The sequence below is a fragment of the Ischnura elegans genome (genome assembly GCF_921293095.1).
Source record: "Ischnura elegans chromosome 13 unlocalized genomic scaffold, ioIscEleg1.1 SUPER_13_unloc_1, whole genome shotgun sequence".
In the NCBI taxonomy this organism is placed as follows: Eukaryota; Metazoa; Arthropoda; class Insecta; order Odonata; family Coenagrionidae; genus Ischnura; species Ischnura elegans.
This window is the reverse complement of record NW_025791657.1, coordinates 2049103-2071067: the sequence shown is the minus strand read 5'-3', so window position 1 is coordinate 2071067 and position 21965 is coordinate 2049103. Positions and strand designations below refer to the sequence as shown.

The 21965-nt window shown below is 38.3% G+C and overlaps 2 protein-coding genes across 2 annotated transcripts; both read left to right on the top strand.

Moving 5' to 3' along the window:
* Positions 1-921: 921 nt before the first annotated feature.
* LOC124172158 (uncharacterized protein K02A2.6-like) lies at positions 922-6175 on the top strand. The gene is made up of 2 exons (XM_046551575.1): positions 922-3074; positions 4969-6175. Exons 1-2 carry the CDS (start codon positions 1324-1326, stop codon positions 6083-6085), a joined length of 2868 nt encoding a protein of 955 aa, XP_046407531.1. The 5' UTR covers positions 922-1323; the 3' UTR covers positions 6086-6175.
* A 2569-nt stretch (positions 6176-8744) lies between these two features.
* LOC124172251 lies at positions 8745-16994 on the top strand. Its single transcript, XM_046551670.1, has 3 exons — positions 8745-8996; positions 12679-14142; positions 16202-16994. The coding sequence occupies exons 2-3, from the start codon at positions 12826-12828 to the stop codon at positions 16205-16207; spliced, it is 1323 nt and encodes a 440-aa protein (XP_046407626.1). The 5' UTR covers positions 8745-8996; positions 12679-12825; the 3' UTR covers positions 16208-16994.
* The last annotated feature ends 4971 nt before the right edge of the window (positions 16995-21965 follow it).

Here is a 21965-nt window from a genome sequence, read left to right as displayed (position 1 = left end):
GCCCCCTCAATATTTCAAGAAAATAATTAAGTTATATTATGCTTTGTGAAATCACAAAACTATATTGGTTATTTTTATTTCCCATGTTTGACGATAGTTACCTTTTAAAATAAATTCAACAATGTGTTAAAACTGTCATGATACTGTGCTTTGTGTATGTCATTTGTTTGAAGGCTGTCTACAGCTCCCTGTATTCATGTAACGCAGTATTGAATAAACATTCATGAGAACATGACATGGCGCAGTCGGCAGTGCTCGGTTAGGACCATGTGATTGCTAGTACGTAGTCAGACAGGGTCAAAGCTAAGTGAAAAAGAAAAATTCTCGAGAATGAAACAAGCGAGACCACCAAATCCGTTAGTCTTAATGGGCAATATAAGTGATAATTTCCGGAAGTTTAAGCAAAACTTGGAGATATATATGTTAGCTTCTGGACTGAAAACGAAACCGAAGGAAGTTAAGACTGCCATTTTACTGAATGTAATTGGTGAGGATGGAGTTGAGCTCTTTAATACGTTTGACCCAGTAGAAGAAGATAAGTCGGATTTTGATAAAGTTCTTAATGAATTCGAAAAATACGCGAATCCTAGAAAAAACGTGGTGGTTGAACGTTTCCTGTTTAACACTCGCAAACAGCAGGAAGGTGAGCCCTTGGACTTTTTTGTCACCGACTTGAAAAAGTTAGTCAAAACCTGTGATTACGGCAATCAGACAGAGAGTGTTCTGAGAGACAGAATTGTTCTCGGAATACATGACTTGGCGGTACAAGAGAGACTTCTGCGTATACCAGAATTATCTCTTGATAAGTGCATCGAGGTCAGCAAGGCAGCCGAAATGGGGAAATTACAGGCCGAGACCCTGCATGGAGCCAAGCCCGTGGAAGCAGTCATCAGGAAAGGGACGAGATGGCGACCGCGACAGGAAGAATTGAAGGATACTGATAAGTACTTACCCAAGACGGTAGTAAATGATATCTATTTGTGCAAAAAATGCAATTATAAGCATAGAAAAGGAGAATGTAGAGCATTTGGTAAAATTTGCAAAAAGTGCGGAAAGCCAAATCATTTTGCAATTGCATGTAAAAGTGGAAAATTGTATAATAATTATAAAGTAAAGTCAGTTGACTTGTCTGATCAAGTTGAACATGAGCTTAATGATTTTGTAATTGAAAGTGTTGTGAGCAGTTTGAGTACTGATAATTCAAATTTCTGGTCTGAGATTATTAATGTGAATGGTGTTAATGTCAAATTTAAACTAGACACAGGTGCTCAAGTGAATGTTCTGCCTTACAGAATACTGAAACAGTGTGAAAGTGGTAATTTGATGAAGGTGGGATTGAAACCCACGTCATTAATATTAGAATCATTTAATGGTCATAAAGTGAAGCCACTTGGAGTGATAGACTTGAAGTGTAGGGTATTGAAGAGTGGAAAAGATTATGTACTAAATTTTGTGGTTGTTGAAGGCAATGACTCTAAAACCAAGCCATTATTGGGCTTATGTGGCTGCGTTGAACTAGAATTAATTCACCGAAAATGGGTGAATATTGTAAAATGTTGTGGAAGGGATAAGTTTGTTAATGATAATAAGGATTTGTTCTCAGGTGTAGGATGTTTCCCTGAAACTTGTTCCATTGTGTTAAATGAGAATTCAGTCCCTGTTGCTAATCCACCTAGGAGAGTGCCATTGGCATTAAGGGAAAGACTAAAAGATAAGCTGGAAAAGCTTGAACGTGATAATATAATTAAGAAAGTAGAAAATCCACAGGGATGGGTGAGCAATTTAGTGGTAATTGAGAAGGGTGATAAAACAATGCGATTGTGTTTGGATCCCCACGATCTTAATAAGTGCATAAAGCGGAGCTATTTCCAAATTCCTACTCTTGAAGATATAAGTTCAAAGTTACAAAATAAATCAGTATTTACAGTACTTGATCTAAAAGATGGTTTCTATCAAGTTAAATTAGATAAAAATGCATCTGAACTCTGCACTTTTAGCTCACCATTTGGTTGCTATCAGTTTAAAAGGCTTCCATTTGGCTTGAAAAATGCCCCAGAACTTTTTCAAAGGCTGAATGAAAAGAACTTTGGTGATATTCCAGGAGTAATAGTTTATTTTGATGACATGCTATTAGCAGCTAAAGATGAAAAAGAGCATGATGTAATATTGTCCAAAGTAGTAAGTCGGGCAAGGTTATTGAATATTAAGTTTAATGCAGAGAAAATTCAATTTAAAGTAAGGGAAGTAAAGTATCTAGGTCACATTTTTTGTAAGAATGGTATGAAATTGGATCCAACTAGGATTAAAGCAATCTTGAGTATTGAATCGCCAAGGAATAAGTTAGAGCTTAAAAGAGTTTTGGGATTATTTGGTTATATGAGAAAATTTATCCCTAACATGGCAGCAATAACAGCTCCCCTAAGAGAGTTATTAAAAGAGATGAGTATTTGGTGTTGGCTGCCAGTTCATGAAAAAGTATTGAATGATTTAAAATCGATTGTTACAAAAGCACCAATCTTAAGTAATGATGTTAAAGATAAGCCACTGGCAATACAATGTGATGCCTCTAAAGATGGGCTAGGGTGTTGCCTCCTAAGTGAAAATCGACCAGTTAGTTTTGCTTCCTGTGCTCTCACTGAAACTCAAAAATCATACTCACAGATAGAAAAGGAATTTCTGAGTGTCATTTTTGCCACATCAAAATTTCACTATTATATATATGGTAGACCAGTTGTAATATACACTGATCATAAACCCTTGGTTTCAATAATGAAAATGAACATAGCTAAAATTGGGTCACCTCGACTTAAACGAATGAGAATAAAATTATTGAAATATGACTTGGATGTAAGGTATTTACCAGGCAAGTTAATGTACATAGCGGACCCTCTGTCAAGGTCATATTGTAAAGACGATGTCCATGAAGAACCTTGTTTAGCGGAGTTAATACATGTAGTTGGTGTAAGTGATCAATTGCAAATGAGTGAAAAAAGAAAGATGGAATGTAAAGCAGAAACTGCAGTGGATGTGAGCTTAAAAAGGGTTATGAATTTCTGTGAAGTTGGTTGGCCCAGGAGGGCAAGTCGGTAACTTGGGGCGCCTCGTTTGGGAGAGAGAGTTGTCGCCCAAAATTGTCTCCCCACCCAAGTCCGTAACTCGGTAGAGAGAACTGTTTCTCCCGTTCGGATGGGAGAAAACTCGCTCCGATGGGTAGTATGAAAAATTTCTAAGGCGAATCTGATATTGGAGCTTGATTTATCGAAAAATTAACCGTGTGCAATTTAAAAATGTTTTTAATTTTATGTCAAACTCATCCATGCAAATATTTTCTAATCTAAATGCATAATAACCTCATTATGACTTACTAAAGTCGGGACTACTTTTTTGACCGCGCGCAGTGATTCCTCGCTTGCAAGCGGCTGCTAAGCTAAATCCAAGTGCCGGTATATTTTGCTTGTCACCATGTAAATTCTTCATTTCGTATCAATTACAACCTCACCAAAGTTGAAAATTAAGAGTATATTTCTAATGTGAATACAGCTTTTGCTCGCTGCTTGCAGATTTGTGCAAACATCTTTTGTGCCAAAATTGTGTTATTGTCAATGTGACAACTCCCGTAAATCTTCTGCTGATAATCACAGTGCCAGTGGTTGCAATGTACAAAAATATCGGCTAAGAGTTGTAATTATCAGTGCTCCATCGTGATTGAATTGTAAGCAGTGTTATTACCATATCGATTAATGTCTGACAGCAATGTAAACATTGTCAGTGGCGTGTTCACCTCCGTTGTTCATCGTATAGGTACATTGACATTTCACGATCAAGCTATCAAGATCAAAGCTGTGTGTGAAGTTTCTTTTTCTAGTATATTAACGAATAATAGTCAGAAAAGTCACCTGTGCCTCTTTCGTGGGCTAATTTCTGGCTTTAAATCAGTGAATTAATAGTTGTTTTTATCATAACGAGCTTAGTGATTGTAAGTTGTTCGTGATGAATAAAAGAGTGGAAGTGATTTCCAGTTTTTTTATATTTTATTTGCCTATGTCTCACTTTATATTTACGGTGTGTGCTAGTACTTAGTTTGTGGATATTCATTTATTATTGAAGTACATTTATAGCTTCTGTATGTGTTGACAGCGGAACCGATTCGCGATCTCATGTTGTGTGCACACGGTTATGCTGAGCAGTCGTATTCGTGAAACCAATGAAATGGTGAAACTCTATTACATTGTCGTGGAATAAGTTCTTTTAACAATAAGGGCATGTCTTGTGTTTCATTAACTATCTGTTGCTTTTCATAGGTAACTGTTTAGAAGTTATTTTCCATTATTTAAAGTGCTTTTCTTGCGCTCTCTGAATTAGCATTAGCTTTCTAAACCCCGCTACTTACACGAAAAGAATTCAGAGCTACAGATAATTGTTATTTCATAGGATTGCGGTGTTTTTGTCTGCTGTTGAGGGTGATGGATTTTCAGCAGGAAGAGAATCGGACCATCGAAGGACGGATAGGACAACCTTCTCCGCTAATGCGGCCGGAAATCTTCCTCCCTCGCCTCAAACGGTTTATTAATATCCCGCAACAATTTCTCACTGGTGTTAATTGCCCCACTTCTCTTAAATGCACCTCATATACGAGCAATAATATTCTATGGTTTGAAAGAAAACGCGCCATATTGAGAAAATACAACAAAACACTGTCGAGATACGCACTTTCTCCATGGGAGAAAGAGATACGTCGGGCTCTTGAGGGGGACGTAACTGAAGCGCCCGTCTGGGGCGCCAAAGGCGCTTGAGGGGGCTTACGGACTTGGGTCGAGAGACTAGTACTCTCCCAGGCGACAAATAGTCTCCTTTCTCCGGCGGGGCGCCCTAGAGACTTGGGGCGGGCGACAACTCTCGCGCAGGCGCTTCACGAATCTCCTTTCTCCCATTTTCGGGAGAGAACAGAGTTACAGACTTGCCCTCCAGAAGGCAAGATCTTGATGGTGAACTAAGCCAATATTATAAGATTAGAACTAACATTCATGAGGATAATGGATTATTGTTCTTTGATAACAAGTTAATAGTGCCAACTAAATTAAGACGATACATGCTGGAATTACTTCATCAGGGTCATATGGGAATCGAAAAAACCAAAGCTAGGGCTAGACAAGTGTTGTACTGGCCTAACATTAACAGAGACATAGCACAATATGTGAAACAGTGTAGTGTCTGTGAAAAGTTTAGATCTGCAAATATAAAAGAGCCAATGATTGGTCATGAAATACCAGAATTTCCTTTTGAAAAGATTGGTATGGATTTAATGAATTTTGCTGGGAAGACTTATCTAGTTGTAATTGATTATTTTTCAAACTGGATTGAATTATTGTTGCTAGGATCATGTACAGCAGATACAATTGTAAGAAATTTGAAACCACTTTTTGCAACCCATGGTATTCCAAGAGTAATTACTTGTGACAATATGCCTTTTAATTCAATTTTCTTCAGAAAGTTTGCAAATGATTGGGGAATAGGGTTAAGAACAAGCTCGCCACTTTACCCTAAATCAAATGGACTAGCTGAAAGAGGAGTTCAAATCTGTAAGATGATGCTAAGAAAATGTAATGAAAGTGGAGATGATGTTCATCTCTCACTGTTGGAATATAGAAACACTCCTCTCTCTGGCCTAGGTACATCACCAGCTCAGTTACTTATGAGTCGAAGACTAAGGTCCAAATTGCCTGTTAGAAGCAAATTGTTAAAGCCACTGATTCAGAAAGATGTAGGTAATAAACTGAGGTCCAACCAGCTCAAAAATAAGCAATATTATGACAGAGGTGCGGTAACCAGGCAACACTTTCAGCCAGGTGATAATATTGTAATTAAAAATAAGAGAGTCTGGCTACCTGGTGTGGGAGTGGCCAAAGATAGAACACCAAGGTCTTACATAATAAAAAATCATGAGGATCGGTTCTTGCGAAGGAATTCATTCCATTTGAGACAATCTATAACCCCTATAAAAACAAATGGTAACAATGTAATTAATAGTGACTACAAAACTAGATCAGGCAGGATTGTGAGAAAACCTAAGAGGTACTGTGATTAATAAAAAGTGTCATGATTATTATTTGAATATTAATTTTGTATTTGATTAATTATTTGTAAATTGTGTGATGTTAAAGTGCATTACTTTTGTGGAAAAAAAATTTGAAGTCTGATGTTAACGTTGAAATGGTACTTTGTGTTGAATTTGTAAATGGAAAAGGGAGATGTAATGATACTGTGCTTTGTGTATGTCATTTGTTTGAAGGCTGTCTACAGCTCCCTGTATTCATGTAACGCAGTATTGAATAAACATTCATGAGAACATGACAAAAACAAATAATTATAAGGTGAAGCAGGTTGACTGAATCAGGTGGTGTGAATCATGATAGTGTTTCGGTGCTGCGAAACACTTTGAATTCAACGTCTTCCCGGGGCAAGACCTCGGATATGGCCCCCCCAATATTTTTTATAAGTCGGCGCCCCTGAGTACCGCCTACATTTTTTCCCAACTACAGCACTAGAATTCAGTATGTGAAAGTGACAGCTAATGTGAGAAGGCAGGTAAGTTATTAGAGCAATGTTGCCTGGTACCTGTCATTGTGGAATTAGCAGGTGCAAAACCTCAAAACTTAACTATTGAGTAGACAGAGTTAACCTAAGAAGCAACCTGTTTACATTCAACATATTTAGTAGACTGACTACAGTTACTTTTGCGTATGTTTGGATAGCCTCAGAAGCAACCTTTGGTTACATTTATGAAACTCATGTGATAAGAAGGCCATCCATTGAATTCATATATACTTTCGATACAATAATTCCAATGCATTTTTGATATACTATTTCTTTTATTACTTTGCTCAGGTACTTCAACAATTGGCATGAAAAACAAATCCAGGATTTTTGAAAGACCTGCAGTTCCTAAAAATAAATCCAAGCACTTAAGCTATCATTATGTCGTAAGCAATATATTTTATCCATTAATATTGTGTATGAGGATTATAAGTTGCTTTTCATTGCTACAATGCATCACTCAACTGTGACGTTCATAATATAGAAACCACGTTGCAAAATGATAGGCATTGTAGGGTGTATTCAGTTTTCTCCAGATAAATATTTAGTACCAAGCTTTGATAACTTTGTAAGTATGGTATTTTATGCATTTGTAAATAAGTGTGAGGTTTTTTAAATCTGGCAAATCTTAAAGGAATTCTTGGCTGGGTCTAATTTACCCAGCCAGGAATTCTAGTGTTAAGAATATTTCTGGAGTGCATCAGTTTACTTGCCGATCTCAATTTTCTTCCTCCTGGGAACTGGGGGAAGTTCATGCAACAAAAATGAACTATCATCATCAGTTGATGACTCTTCCACAGGAAATGCCTTTTTCTTCGGGTAGACAACTCTTTATTTTATTCAGGAGAGCTTGCCTTCTTGCCTCAAAGGCGTTAAGCGGGTTCCGACCTTGCCCCAGCTTTCCAATGCATTTATCATACTCCTTGGCGCCTCTTCGTATGCATCTAAAGAAAGAACGCAATGCAAAGACTTAAAAGAGATTTTGAGAAAGGTTCGTGTAAAATTTTGCAAGATTGATTTTCCAGGGGGTAATTGAGGGAAGGTTATAAAGAAAAAAGAAACCATTTAATTGAAAGAATCCTGTTAATTCAGTTATTGTATGTATGGAAATGAAGTACATGTATGCAACAATCTGAGTGAAAGGCTTCATTTTTCAGAATCGCCAAACTCTAAACAAATAGGCAATTCCTCTGCACAGTCCAATCAAGATAAATCTACAGAAATAGTCAATCTTTCGGGTAGACTCAACCTAATAGACTAAACTTTTTAGATAAATTCAAAAGCAGTATCTTTTCTGACGAAGTTAACCATATCTTACGGACGCCAACATACTACGGAAGGTCAGATCATATAAATAAAATAAGAGAGATAGATTGTACAACTGACAGATTCAGAATGTCATTTTTTCCACGATCGATAAGAGATTGTAACGGCAGCGAAAGAACTCATAAACAGATTGCATGATTTGTGGTGTAGCCAACTAACCTATGTAAAACTTAATGCATGTTTCTTAATTTTATTATTATTTCTAACAGCATATAGTAGTATAATTTGTTAGTATGCGTAACGTTTTTTGTACGATGTGGTGTGCAGTCAACCTTAAGCAAAAAAAGTCAATCTTATCGGTAGACTCGTAGAATTTTTCAATTCCTCAGTATGTGATTCAAAACAAATCGAAAGAAATAGTCAACCTTTTTGGTAGACTCACGGTTTTATCAATTCCTCGGCATAAAATGCAGAAAAAATCGACCGAGTCAACCATTTTGGTTGACTCAAATGCTAACTTAAGATATGGCTATTATCTCATGTTTATGATTAAAAAAATGTACACTCACTATATATACTATACTAACACTAATACTCAAATGTAAACAATAATGTTGGATGATTCCTTTGGAGGCAATTACAAAAAAATCCACAGAAAGAGTCTACCTTTCAGGAATACTCAAATGTAAACTACGATTTAGGATACTTTTTTTTGCAGGATACGGTGAAAAAATCCTCAGAAATGTTTGCATACCTTTTTGGTATTCCTTTTAAGTGCAGTATGCAATTAAGCAATTCGGCCCTGGCAGTCCCCTCGCATTTGTCTATGGAAAACAAGTGAGTGGTCGTACGCGCATCATAACACTCGCCCTTATTTCAAATTTTAGTTGTAGATCAACTGTTTATTTTTCTGAGGTTTAGGGTAGGGAAACATGTGGAGTACACCGATTTGTTAGCTAGCTCGTGGACAATACCTGCATCTCGAACTCCTGAACATCCCACGCATTTCCCGTCTGGCGTTGGATATGCGATCATTGTCTGAGAGCTACTCTGCATAGATTTGTTGGCATTCCTTTCGTTCCTGATTGCCTTCTTCAACCCTCAATCCAATTTAATTGGATCTGCATCGCATCTGAGTGAGTGATCATTTTTATGGTACTGTTAAAGTGTAAGAAATATGTATGTACAGTGTCTTAGAGTTTGAGGACTATTAAGTATGTGGTATCATCAACACCACTTCCTCTCCAGGAAAATTTAGTTTTTGTTTTCTCTTGCTTATCATCGCAATTGCTGCGTTAATGCGTGAATATATGTGCACCCGGTGGGATACGTTACTTCATTATAGCAAATTAATCATTTTATTACGATTCATGTTGGCTTTATAGTGATTATTTTGTATGCATTTACTGGTTTTCATTCCGGATTTTAAGAATTACGGCCACTTGTTGCAAGGACTTACCTTGTGGGAAACATGCACTACTGGTATAATTAAGTCGTATGATCGGGTCTCGGAGGTGGTATATTCAATTCGTAATTTTTTTAGCGCGTTCACCCCACTTATATTCAGTTATAGGTGTGTAACAATAATAAATCATAAATTCGCTGTAATGAATTAAAACACTTTTTATGAAAATGATCAGTCACATGGTATAAAGATTTGATCTGAAGAAGGTAGCATTTTATGAATGGTTAAATTTTAAAGGTTATGGGGATTCGTGTAAGTGGGTAATCCGTCGATGAAGGGTGGGTAAAAACATGGCGTTAATGTAAGTACAGTTATCAGACCTTCGCTGGGAGTCACCTGTATTATTTGAAACTGATCATTCTCTTTCTAATAATGTTGGTTTTTGTTATTTTCTGGCATTCATTTAATACCTATGCTCTTGCCTCGACTTTCTCTTATAAACTGTGAAGGTATCCGTGCTTGTCAATGCAGTGTGTTGCCCCTATATTTATCAACATGGCGATACTAATTCCCATTGCCTGATGACAAACGTGCGGAAACGGACAAAAAACAGCCAGCCTACAAAACGGGAGGTAAAAAATGACAAGCCGCAATTAATACCCGCCTCCTCATTTAATTGGTTCTCCTGTAAAAAACTGTAGCCATGCCCATATGGAAAACTTTCTGGTCCAGTACTGGAGCAGTAAATTTTTCCACATGGGATGGGCGTACCCAGAATCAAAACTATGTGGAGGGGGCAAAACTAGCTGTGGCCGTTCAAAGTTGTAACTGTTTTGCACAGAAAAAGGTTAATGAAACCAAAATTTCAAGGAATTCGTGGCAGCAATCTGTTACTTTTTTATAATTATTTGTTAGAAAAAAATAATGATTTTTATTTGTTCCGATTCAATTATTTTTCTTCAAAAGGAAACTTTGTTCATGACTTCTGTTTTGAACTAAATTTATTTTCGCTTTTAGGGGGGTTAGTTGCCCCATCCCTCAGCAGGGTACGCCTATGAGTGTAGCAAAGGAAAAGCAGGCATTGAAATGGAACATATAATGCCATGTCCCCCAAACTCCCTGAGACACTTTCACGCAATCGGCCCATGATTCGCATGACTGGGCCATGACAAGCAACAAGGTAACAGCTGGTAGCCGAGGAAGATTAACCAGGGTGCAAAGCATGCAGGTGGGCACTGCTGGCCCATACTGCCAATATATTGTCATTTGCAATCCCGGTTGTTGATTGCAATGAATTTCTTGTTTTTTTTTCTACCCAGTTTGTTTAATTGATTCTTGGAATTGAATATCAAAATGTGCGTCAGGTGTGCAGCTAGGAATAAAGGCTAGGGGGGTTTCTGGTGTAACTAATGTTGGGGGTATGGCATAGCCACATACCAGGGTAGGCAAGGAGGTGTGGGGGCCCTCCGCCATAAAAACTAAAGAGAAATGGGTCAAATTTGTGAGTTTTGCGGCATTCTGAGAGATATTTTTTTTATCCTTACACGATTCCATAATTAATATTAATCCAATTAATTGAAATAGATTAAACTTTAAAATTTCTCTGAGCTCTGGGGGGGGGGGGGTTTCATCCCCCAAAACCCCCCCCTCGCTGTCCCACTACTGTACATTGTGCTGTATTTGTATTTTCTTATTATACTGTTTTTAAAAGGGAAACATGTTCATGATTAGGACCATAAAGGAAGTTCAGAATCTATATATTTCATCTAATATAGCTTGTTTCTGATTTTTTTTCTGCTTAAAATACAGTTACGCTGTATTTCCTCTAGTTGAGTTAGAATTGGAGATTATTATGAAATACTCAGTAATATTTTAAATTTATTACATGTCGTCGAAGTCACATTCCGTCAAATATGTGCTAAGTGCTAAGTCTAGGTTTCTAACTAAAGATTTGGTTAGATGAGGATGTTGGAAACTATCCACAAGATAGGGCTGTAATTTATGAGTTTCTGAGGTGATTTGTTATTGGGTATTTTCTCTTGTCCACAGTGTATAAACAGTCCTGTTTAGATGGCTGTGTATCACGTGTTTATTTTGCTACTTACGACTTTTATATTGAATTACTAATGAAATAAAGATTAGTATGCCTTGATGGCATTTCAGTCATGGTTCATTTCTACATCTAAATTAGTCTTCTTACCATTGCTCAAAAGACATATCACAGCTCTAGCTGCAGTTACTATATTCATGGAATTTTAACTGTGCCACTACTGTACTGTAGTTTATTTAACTGGTAATAGGCATTTGCAATGATTGTCCTTCTATTTCTACCTTAATGCTTTTTGGGTCAAATTAAGTGGTTATTCAACATTATTTTTGCAGCAATACATTCTAAAATAACTTGCCTGAACCTTGATTTTCTCAAAGGGGGTATTATCGTGAAGTTTTTGTAGTTTTGTCTTCTGGATGAAGAGCATGTGGATCTTCCTACTTGCACTTTCTGTTATTTCTTAGTTTGTTATTAAGTGCATCATCTCACCCACTTGGTGCCTCAGCTTGGTGTGATGTTAAAAGTCTTTTATCATCTTGTGTTGGGACAACCTGTAGGTGAAGGTGATGCTCCCTCATTGGGTTGACTTTTTTAGTAATGGCCTGAGGCAGTTCTTTAAACAATCTTCCTACTAGGTTTTGTCAATTATTTAGCCAAATTATATAATTCCCTGTCAAAACTAGTTTTACATTTATAACCGAGGCACATTGCTGCTGCTTATCCAAGATGAGATTTCTCTGCTGTATTAAGAATTGACAGGGTAATGGTGTGGGTTAAGTTTGTCAGAAGTTGAAGGATCACTCCTACCGTACCGGCATCAAACAGTTAGCAAAATCAATATACTTCTCTCTGCATATAAAATAAATCACCTCATTCTATTGGTGCAACTGCTACACTCAATGAGGTAGGTACGTCAATTTTCCCTCGGCTGAGGGGTCCAATTTGAACCTTATATGTAATTTATATTTTAAGAGATAAAAAATATGATCTAGACTGCAAAAATGTTCGTTAATTAATTATCCCTCAAAAGCAGCAGTGAAACTTTTTAAGAGACTTGAGGTTTTTCAGCCAAGGTATTGATTTACCTCAATTCTTTTTAGTATGAGTTCTCTCTGTTTATTACAAATATGTAGTACAGTTCTTTCAAGTTTAATCATGAATCAATGGTAAGTTTTTAAAGAATTCTCTCAGAAGTGAACCCCAAATAACTGTTGCATTTAAAGCTTTCTTTTGTCAGTTGAACTAAATTAAGCCTTTATTCCTAGTTGTTTCTCGTGTCATGTACAAGCCAGTTTGCTTGTTTTGGCACCAATGCTGAAAACTTCTAAGGTAATAATTTGTTTTTCATTTTGTTTCCTTACAGCCAACATTTCACCCTTTCGTGCCCATTGTGAGATACTACTTTGTTTCTCCTTGCTGACCATCAAAGCCATTCCTCATTTCCATTGGCAACTTACTGTCATCTGAACAGAACAAACTTTTACAATTATTGCTTCGTGGTTTTGCAATAATGGCAAACTACGTTGGTGCTAGCAACACTGAGGAGTTTGTCGAGGAGAGGCTCTTGAATGGATTGTTCACTGGTTCATTACTCCAGCATAAAGAGCTGCTGGACAGTCTGAAAGACGTGGATGCCATGGTAATAAAGCAGAGTACTCTTTTGCATGTTGGAGTGAGATTTGGTAAGGCTGATTGGGTGGAGGAGTTATTGGCAAGAGGGGCGGACCCAGGCCTAAAGGATGAGAGTCAATTGAATGCACTATCTTCAGCAGAGGTGATGGTTCGAGAGTTTCCCGAGGACCTTGACCGATCGCAAGTTCTTAAGTTGGTGAGATTGGTACACCGGAGAGACCAGGTGCTGAGGCGTCACCTTGAATTATCTTACAGTAGGGGTACTGCCCACACAACATCCGTGACTGGGCAAGATCGGGATATTGCATATCTGAAGTCCTCTATGGACGCCTTGCGGCAAGAGATGAAGTCTCTTGTGTGTCAGCTGACCTCCTCCTTGGAGGAACTCAAGGGGCGGGCATGTGGACGTGATGCACTGAGTTGTATAGAAGAGGCAGTGCTCTCAACTGCAGAGGAGGTGATGTCAATGAAGTTTGGCCCAGGAGGGAGGTCTGTGGTGAGTAAGCTTTCGTCTGATCTGGCCAAAGCTAGGCAGGAATGCGTGGATGCCATGATGTGCAAGACTGAGATAGTGTACGGCGATGGAGTAGAGTTTATGCGTAGGTTGTATGAGAGACTGTATGATGAAGACGAGTGCACTGCTTGTGTATTGAAGTATCTGAGTGGGGATGACAGGGTGAAGGTTTTGGTGGACTGTGAGTTTATTCGCATCGGAAGGATGAAGGATAAGGTTGTGGACTTGGGTGGGACTCAGAGGAAAGGGAATGATTGGTATTCGTTTTGTGATTTGGGGACTGATACTGTTTATTTAGGTGCGAAGATTTGTTCGGGATACAGTGAGAAGGAGGAAGGCGCCAAGTTAGCTCGGGCCTTATCCCTGTTATCTCTGAAGTTGGATTTTGGCAACGGGGGGAGGCCATATGGGCAGGATGCAGAACAGGAGTGTGAGTGGATGAGGGCTCTATTGGAGGTGGAGGAGGAGAGTAAGAGGGGAAGGGAATTACATCGGTGGATCATTTATGCATTGAATCAGAAGACGCAGTTTGCGAGGGTATGTCACCTTGCAGCCGCAGTACCTGGGATTATCACATTTCATGGATCAACGGCAGGAAGAGCTATTCTGCAGGAACAGGCCCGTCTCCTCTTCTCAGTCTACGCTAAGTATGTGGTACCAGCGCTGCTAGTTAAGGCAAGAGTGAGTTTTTTTCTATTTCTTTCTGTATTTCTGTATTCTGATTCTATTTCCTTCCTGTATTTTCATTAAATATCTAGTATTCCATATTTGTCGCCTATTTTGTTTTGAGAACTTTCAGTTTCAAATAACCCTTTCGCTGCTGTTCAATCTCCGAAAACCTTCTCCTCACATGCGGCAAAAAGGTTAAAATGCGTTTCATGGGCTCATGGGGCAGGTACTTCAATAATGGGCATGGTACACTCTCCAAAGCGTCCCTAATCCAGGACCCTATCTTTGACGAGCTAACCCACGGAGGACCGACTCATCCACCCTACCAGTGGGGGTCGAAAAGTGACTGATCTGACTGCAATTTGAAAATCAACCAATCAACCCGATCATCAAAAAATGATTGCTTGCATCGTACTCCTACCAATGGAGCAATCAAGTACATCTTTGAACCATGTTTCCGCGATGAAAAATAACGGTTTTATAAACTTTGCTAAAAACATGGCTGTGGACCACCGGAAAATGGCTAATTTAGCAAAGTTAACAAATTAGTTATTTTTCATCGCAGAAACACGGTTCAAAGACGTATTTGATTGGCAGGAGTGCGATGAAAACAATCATTTTTGATGATCGGATTGATTGATTTTCAAATTGCAGTCATAGTGGTCACTTTTCGGGAGGTAGGCCCCCCTGGTAGGGTTGATGAGACGGTCCTGCGTGGGTGAGCTGGTCCAGGAAAGGGTCCTGGATTAGGGACCCGTCGAAGTGCTTTTGGGAAAGTGCATGGAGGAAGAAAAAGTACGTTCACAGCAGTAAAAGGGTTAAATCAAAACATTCAATGCATTTTATGAAGCCATTGTTCATGAGCCATCAAATCATTAATTTATAGAATTTATGTAGTAGTTTCAGCTTGGATGACAGCAAACGTGAGTAACATTTCATGTTCCCAAGGTGCTACTTCTTGCCCATTCAGTGGCGGATACAGATGGGGGGTGAAGTGGGTGCACGTCCCCTCCTTGCGGGTCTGCCCGTATTGCCGAACATTGCGAAACCACAATTGTTACTTTTTATATCATACGATGGCAATGTCTTTCACATGTGTGTAATCACTTTAAATAAAATTTTCCTGTTCTTTGCCTGAGACTTGATCATCTTTTATTACGGTAAAAGTAAAGGCACCTCAAGATATATTTATTGTGCCCACCCTTGAGTTTTTTCTGTATCTGCTACTGCCTTCATGTGAGATCTATAACTAGTCGAAAATGAGAAGGAGACTTTGTCGATTTCCACTGATTTATTTCGTCCCCACGACATTTTTCGAAACATAGAGGTCATCTATGGTTTGAAACATGTCGTACAGAGGAAATAAATCAGTGCACATCAACATAGTCTCCTTCTCATTTTTTAGTGTTAACTTCTACATATTTGAGCCTAATAAAATTGAACGAACCATAACAAGCATTCCTGTCCCATGTGTAGGCCTCTTGTTTTGCCCTCCAGTTGATGTCGAATGCTCTTTGAATCCTGAAAATGGTTCATTGATTTTATGTATTTCGGTTGTAATGAAGTAAAACCTCTGACTGAGAATAGAATAAACTTTATATTGTTTTATTTGGAAGTGTGATTAAGTAGTTGAAAATGGTTTTAATTTTACCGTATTTCATATCAAAATTTGTTATAAACACATTGAATTTCTTCATATTCTGTGTTTAAAAAATTCTTACAAAAAATGTGTGATGGATATAATAAATTCAATGATATCAAAAGATTAAGGCGCCAAAAATTCAAATCCATTACACAATCTCTTGAATGTAAATTCTGCATAGTTTTGCAAGTGTCATTGTTTTCCTTGACTCACCAAATCAATGATTTTTGTCACAATGTAGGTTGGTTTTAAGCTAGTTGACATCTGTTTGTGTGATTTTAGCTATAGAAGTTTTGTTAATTGGGGGATACCTAATCGCACAATGGAAATGGACTTCATATTAATACTGTAATCGCGCATTTTAATTTTATATTCGGTTGTAATTGCATCATTTCCCTTAAGGTGATATCCATTTCTTTCTTCTTTCAGAGATGAAGGCAACCTGACGTAATTTTGACGATACATTGGGGCAATTCCTGAAGAGGATTATTTTATTCATATTCATCAGTTTTTTCATCAAGCCCCTCAGTGTATTGTAAAAGGCTTGGGTTTACCGTATTACTCTCATGTGTTAAGTAATTGTCACACTTTTTATTTATTTCATGCCTGCTGTGAGGAACTGCTTTCATATTTTGTAATCACATTGAAAGGTACATGCTGTAACTATTTTCTGCATCCATAATTTAATTCAGCAATGTTTTGCAGCGCATTTGCATGCATTTTATCATACATTTTCCTGTCATTCACTGTTTCATTCTTTAATCTAATTTGATTGATGCATTTTGTCATTGTGAAAATTATTTACATAGAGCTAGAGAACATATAGGTAGAGAAATATCTTCTAGGTTTTCGTTAAATATGCTGCTGGAATATTTGTATTTTTGAATAGTTTCTATTTTATATCTTATGTGTTTGTTGCATAAACAGTGGCTGCAAGAAACACAGCATCCGGCTTAGTAATGAAATTTTATTCAATATGTAACCGAAAGCCCTTATATCTATAAATCCATTTGCTGCTATTTTCTGATTGCCAGGTTTACTCTTGATGATCTTATCTTCGAATAGCCTTTCTGTGAAAATTGATTTCCTTAACGTCATTTCTATGGTTTCACTTGGAAAATGCAATTGCAAGCTTTTGCAGTTGTTCTTTGATGCTGTCAGTTATAATCTTTGTGGAAAATTTTGTTTTTGAAGGATGAATATGTTGTAAGAGCTGATCTGTATTTTTTATCCCTGACTATAAATTTGATTTTGTATTCTTTCAGTGACTTTTTCTGTAGGCGTTTGAAAGATTGGAAATAAAGTGCATTTTTTCACATTTTGGAGTATAATTAAGTCATTTTAGACAGTTATCCTCTTTTAATTCCAATATTTATGCCAGCTTAATCCAATATTGTCTATAAAGCTGTCTGCTCTTTATCAGATTATCTGTATCATTCGTGTAATAGAGAAGCATTGCCTTCATGCAGGCATTCATACTTTCAGCATTATCCTTTTTCTCGTTAATCAGTTGACCAAAAAGAATATCCTGAAGTCCTTTTTTGTAACCAACTGTGAATTTCACCTAACTCATATGTACAAAGACATTGTATTCCAGTAAAAGATATAGTGAATGTAATGGTTTTGCATGGTAATACTATGCAGTATATCATTTGAAGCTATTTGCATCTTATGCTTTTGTGATATCTTCACTCTTTGGGAACTGCGAACAGTTACAACTGGAAGGAGATGGTAACACTAGTTCTGAATGAATAATTAGCTCTTAATGCTAACAATAAGTAACTCTAACAACCAATGCAGCCCAAAAAGCAAGTTTGATGACCTTTATTCTGAAGGACGGCAGTAGGCAAAGTTCGTTGTTTGGTATGTGTTTGCAAAAATATCCAGGTATCTACAGTGGAACTTGGTTATAACGTCATCAAAGGGTCCAGAAGATTTTAAACGTTATATCCCAGTGAGATTATAAAAAAAATCAGCGTTAAATTTGAGTGACACCACAACTTGACATTGCACAAACAAAACACAACTAACGATGTATAAGATAACTGTCAAAATACGCGATGCTCACACGGAGGTAGGTAGTGATGTGACTTATGATCTACCGTAACTAACAAAACAAACAATACAATATGGTGTGCCAGTGTCAGTGACCTTGTAGAATGTAGGGGTAAAGGGATAAGACCCAGGTATGCGGGACAGCCCCCGCTCCCTTCAGACACCAATTAAACAAAAGAGTTGCATCCCGTCACCAGCTCAACGTCCAGCTTGTGAACTGTTTTTGCTTTTGATGTTTCTACACATGGTTTCTATGAACTTTGGGACATAATACAATCACACTACCATTTTTGCAACCTAAGAATCGCAAAATTTTTACGCTATACCCGTGCATCGCAATATTTGTTGACGATATAAACGGGTTTTCGTGCAACATAAAATGTTCAATTTTGGCTGGTCCGTATAAAATGTGACGTTAAACCCAAGTTGACGTTACACCCAATGCCGTTATACCCAAGTTCCACTGTAGTTCCTCTGGGTAATAAAAGGAAGTTAACCATCGATCCAGCCATCGACCTACTTAACCCTGAGGCTGTGGGAACGTTTTTGAATTGCCTGCATGGTGGGTGCGGGAAAAACATTTTTCAACGTTTGACCAGATTTTCTCACCACTGGCAGCCTTTCCTTAACATTTTCCCTACTAAAGACGTAAATATGTGTGTGGAAGTTTCTTGACCTGGGAGACGAAAGCCGTATATTTCCGTCTGAGATTTTCCTGATCAGGAGAACGAAGGCCGTATATATACAGTTTCCAGCTCTCCCCCTTTTATAACGGTCGCGGGTGTACGGTGTCTTTGTTTCGGGACTAAACACTGCGGGGTTTAGGATTCACCCTCGGAATCCGGGTGCAGGTACCCGGACCCCTCTTCTTTTATTACCCCTCTTAGCGGTAAGGGGGAAAGGTCATTCAATTTTTAATCCAGTCAGTTTTCGACATCAATATTTGTTCATTGCTCATAAAAAATTAACTAAATATTGAATTATTTGTCTTTTGAGCAGCGTTTACAAATTTAAAACGAAATTCTACGACATATATTAACTTATATCTCGAGTTATGTATAAACATCAGCATGGAAATTGTTGCCGCATTAAATGCATTAATATTGACCTTAGAGTTTCCTTTAAAATTTGACAATACTCAGAAAAAATGAGGAATTCAATTCAAAGTCTGCAATTTACGTGCAAGCAGCAGTTATCCATTTGCTAAATACATATAAGCAATACATAAGTTGACCGCGAACCAATGCCGCAGGTATGGTCGTAAACCCGGAAAGGAGGGAGCACAACTACTGTCGGAGTCTGAGATAATGCGAAGTCCCTGCGTGGAGGGGTCGAAAAAGGTTCAGCGAGACCCTCCTTGACGAATGTCCTCCAAAAATGCTCCGTACCACGAGAAAGAGGAGTCTCTTGGGGCTCAGTACAGCAGTCACGCTAAGACAAAAACTCCGCCTTCTCTAAAGGGTTAAGGTTTTATGACGAAATCCACGGCTTTTTCCAGGTTTTTTCATGGTAGAAAAAATTCACGGCTTATTCACGGTTTCAAGATTTTCACGGTTGAGTGGGAACCCTAGCCAGTTGAAACAAGTACACCCATGTCTCGTATAGCGCAATTTCGATATAGCGCAAAATCGTTCCTCGGAGAAACATTGCAACGAAGTGTAGCCTAATCAAAAATCTTAAATGCTCTCGTGATAAAACGTGAACTTGCGCTAAGTACACACGAAATTTCTATCAATTTACGCATATTAATGTTATTTCTTGCCTCAAATCTTCTTTTTTGTTTACATGTTAATCGAAATCCATTGCTGTGCAATGGCCAAAAGTATTAGTCGTCATTGGGTCCAGATAGCTGGCCTACCGAAGTAATTTATCTCGTCTCCTTAACAGAACGATAATAAATAATTTAGATCGTTAATTAAGCGTGGGGCAAGTGGAAAAGAGTTTTTTTTTCAGCAATACGGTTTGAGACGTATTTTTGCCGTCATAGGTTATCGGGCGATTGACTTCCAGGTAGAGAGGGTCTACGCTAAAGCCCTCAAGGTCATCGGTGTTCACGGGGGAGAAATGGAGCGGTGGCCGAGTTGCGCATGAATAGCATCAACACATAAAAGGGTCCGCTATAGTGTCTCAAACACAATGGCTTCGTTCCCTCCCCGCAGTCGTAGGCCTTCTGCGTCTCAGGAATACAGTTCAGCAGTAGAAGGTGATTTAGATAGTGCCATTGAGAGTAAAAACCAAGAGAATATGGCAAAAAATAGGAATGCGTGTAGAAAAATCAAGAATTTATCAAGAAAAACCATAAACCTAGAAGAGGATTTGAAAGAGGTCAATTGCTTTGAAAATGGAGAAAGTTTAAACTCACGATACCTTATTCTGAATAAAGACGAAGTTAAAACATCAGCCGCCCCAACTTCAACCAAGCGGTCTACACATACGTAAAGGTCATGGTGAATCAGTACAAAAAGACGAGAGTGGTAATCGCTCCGAGACATTTAGTGAAAGCTCCGGTTGGTTCCAGAATTTAAACGGCAAGCAGGTATTTTCAGTGCGGCGAAATAAGGTGAATCTGCAAGTGTTGATAACGCAGCCACCACTACATTTTCTGATGAACTCCAAGCTGTAATTGAAAGTGGCTCCTTTTCCCCTCAACTAGTTTTTAGTGTTGACGAGACGATATTCTATTGGAAAAGAATGCATTCTCGTTCATTCATTTTCAGGGAAGGAAAACCTGGGTCAGGTTTCATGGCATTTAAAGACTGTTTCACGTAGCTGCTTATGACTCGAAGGACTTCAAATTAAAATGATTTATCATTCATTAACTCCGCTAGCTATGAAATGGTATTCAAAGTAGCATTTTCCTGTCATTTCGATGAGCGACAAAAGGGTGTGAGTGACACAATAGTTGTTTTTAGACTAGTTTGAAAAATCGTCAACTGCCGGGAACGCATTACGATCCCCTGAGATAGCAGATGTTAGCCCACCCGCACGGCAGGAGGGAATTTCAAAAGCACGTAAGAATTTTTTTTAACGTGATTAAAAGTCTTTGAATGCGTGCATACTATCTTTAAAGATGTTTAAACTATAAAAATTTATATAAATAATGTTTTCTAAGGCTTTTTATGGGAATATAGATGTTTTTAGAGGAAATTCAATACCCAAGACCTATGCTACCAGGAACGCATTCCTATCTTCCCAATGCTAAAACGCTCTCGTATAACGCAAATTCGTATAGCGCAAAGACCCCAAGGAACGCATCCCTTGCGCTATACGTGACATGGGTGTAGAGGACTTAACTGGATTTGACCTCACTGCACGTTGCTTATATCCTAATGATACGGCTTCCTAGCACGACACGGATGTATGCGTGTGTTGCGGGAATTACACTAGGCTTTGTTTACAAATACAAATATAAGTATTTTTGTGTACAAATGTTTCTTCTGTGATATCCATACATGTAAAATGACTTTTGGTGAAATTTCAGCCATGGCTACTCCATTCGGAATACCAAGGTGGATCAAAATAGTCCTAAAGATGCTTATCGACCAAGTGAAATGGATGAGACCAAGTGAAATGGATGAGGAATTCCTATGAAGAGAGGGAGAGAAGGGAAACCTCGCACAAACCTTGATTGGCCGACACAACAACATTATCAGCCATATCTTGAAGTATAATGGCATAATAAATACAATTAATTGTCAAGGGTCAAGTGAATGGGAAGAACAGAAACGGAAAACCTCGAATAAAATATACGGATTACGTTATAAAGGATGTGGAAGAAAAGAAATGCGTAGATACGAAAAGATAACTTAAAGATCCGTCTCGAAAGGATTAAGGGAATACATTCCCTTGGTTTACGGCCTGGGAAAGACCCGAAAAGTTCTCCCCTTACAACCTCCCCACTTTAAAACTTGCGAGACGGCAGAGTTTTCGTCTTAGCATGACTGCTGTACTGAGCCCCAAGAGACTCTTCTTTCTCGTGGTACGGAGCATTTTTGGAGGGCATTCATTAAGAAGGGTCTCGATGAACCACTTCACTTTCAACCACTCCACGTACGGAATTCGCATTATCTCGGACTCTGAGAGTAGTTGCGCTCCCTCTTTTCCAGGTTTACGACCATACCTGCGATATTGGTTCGCG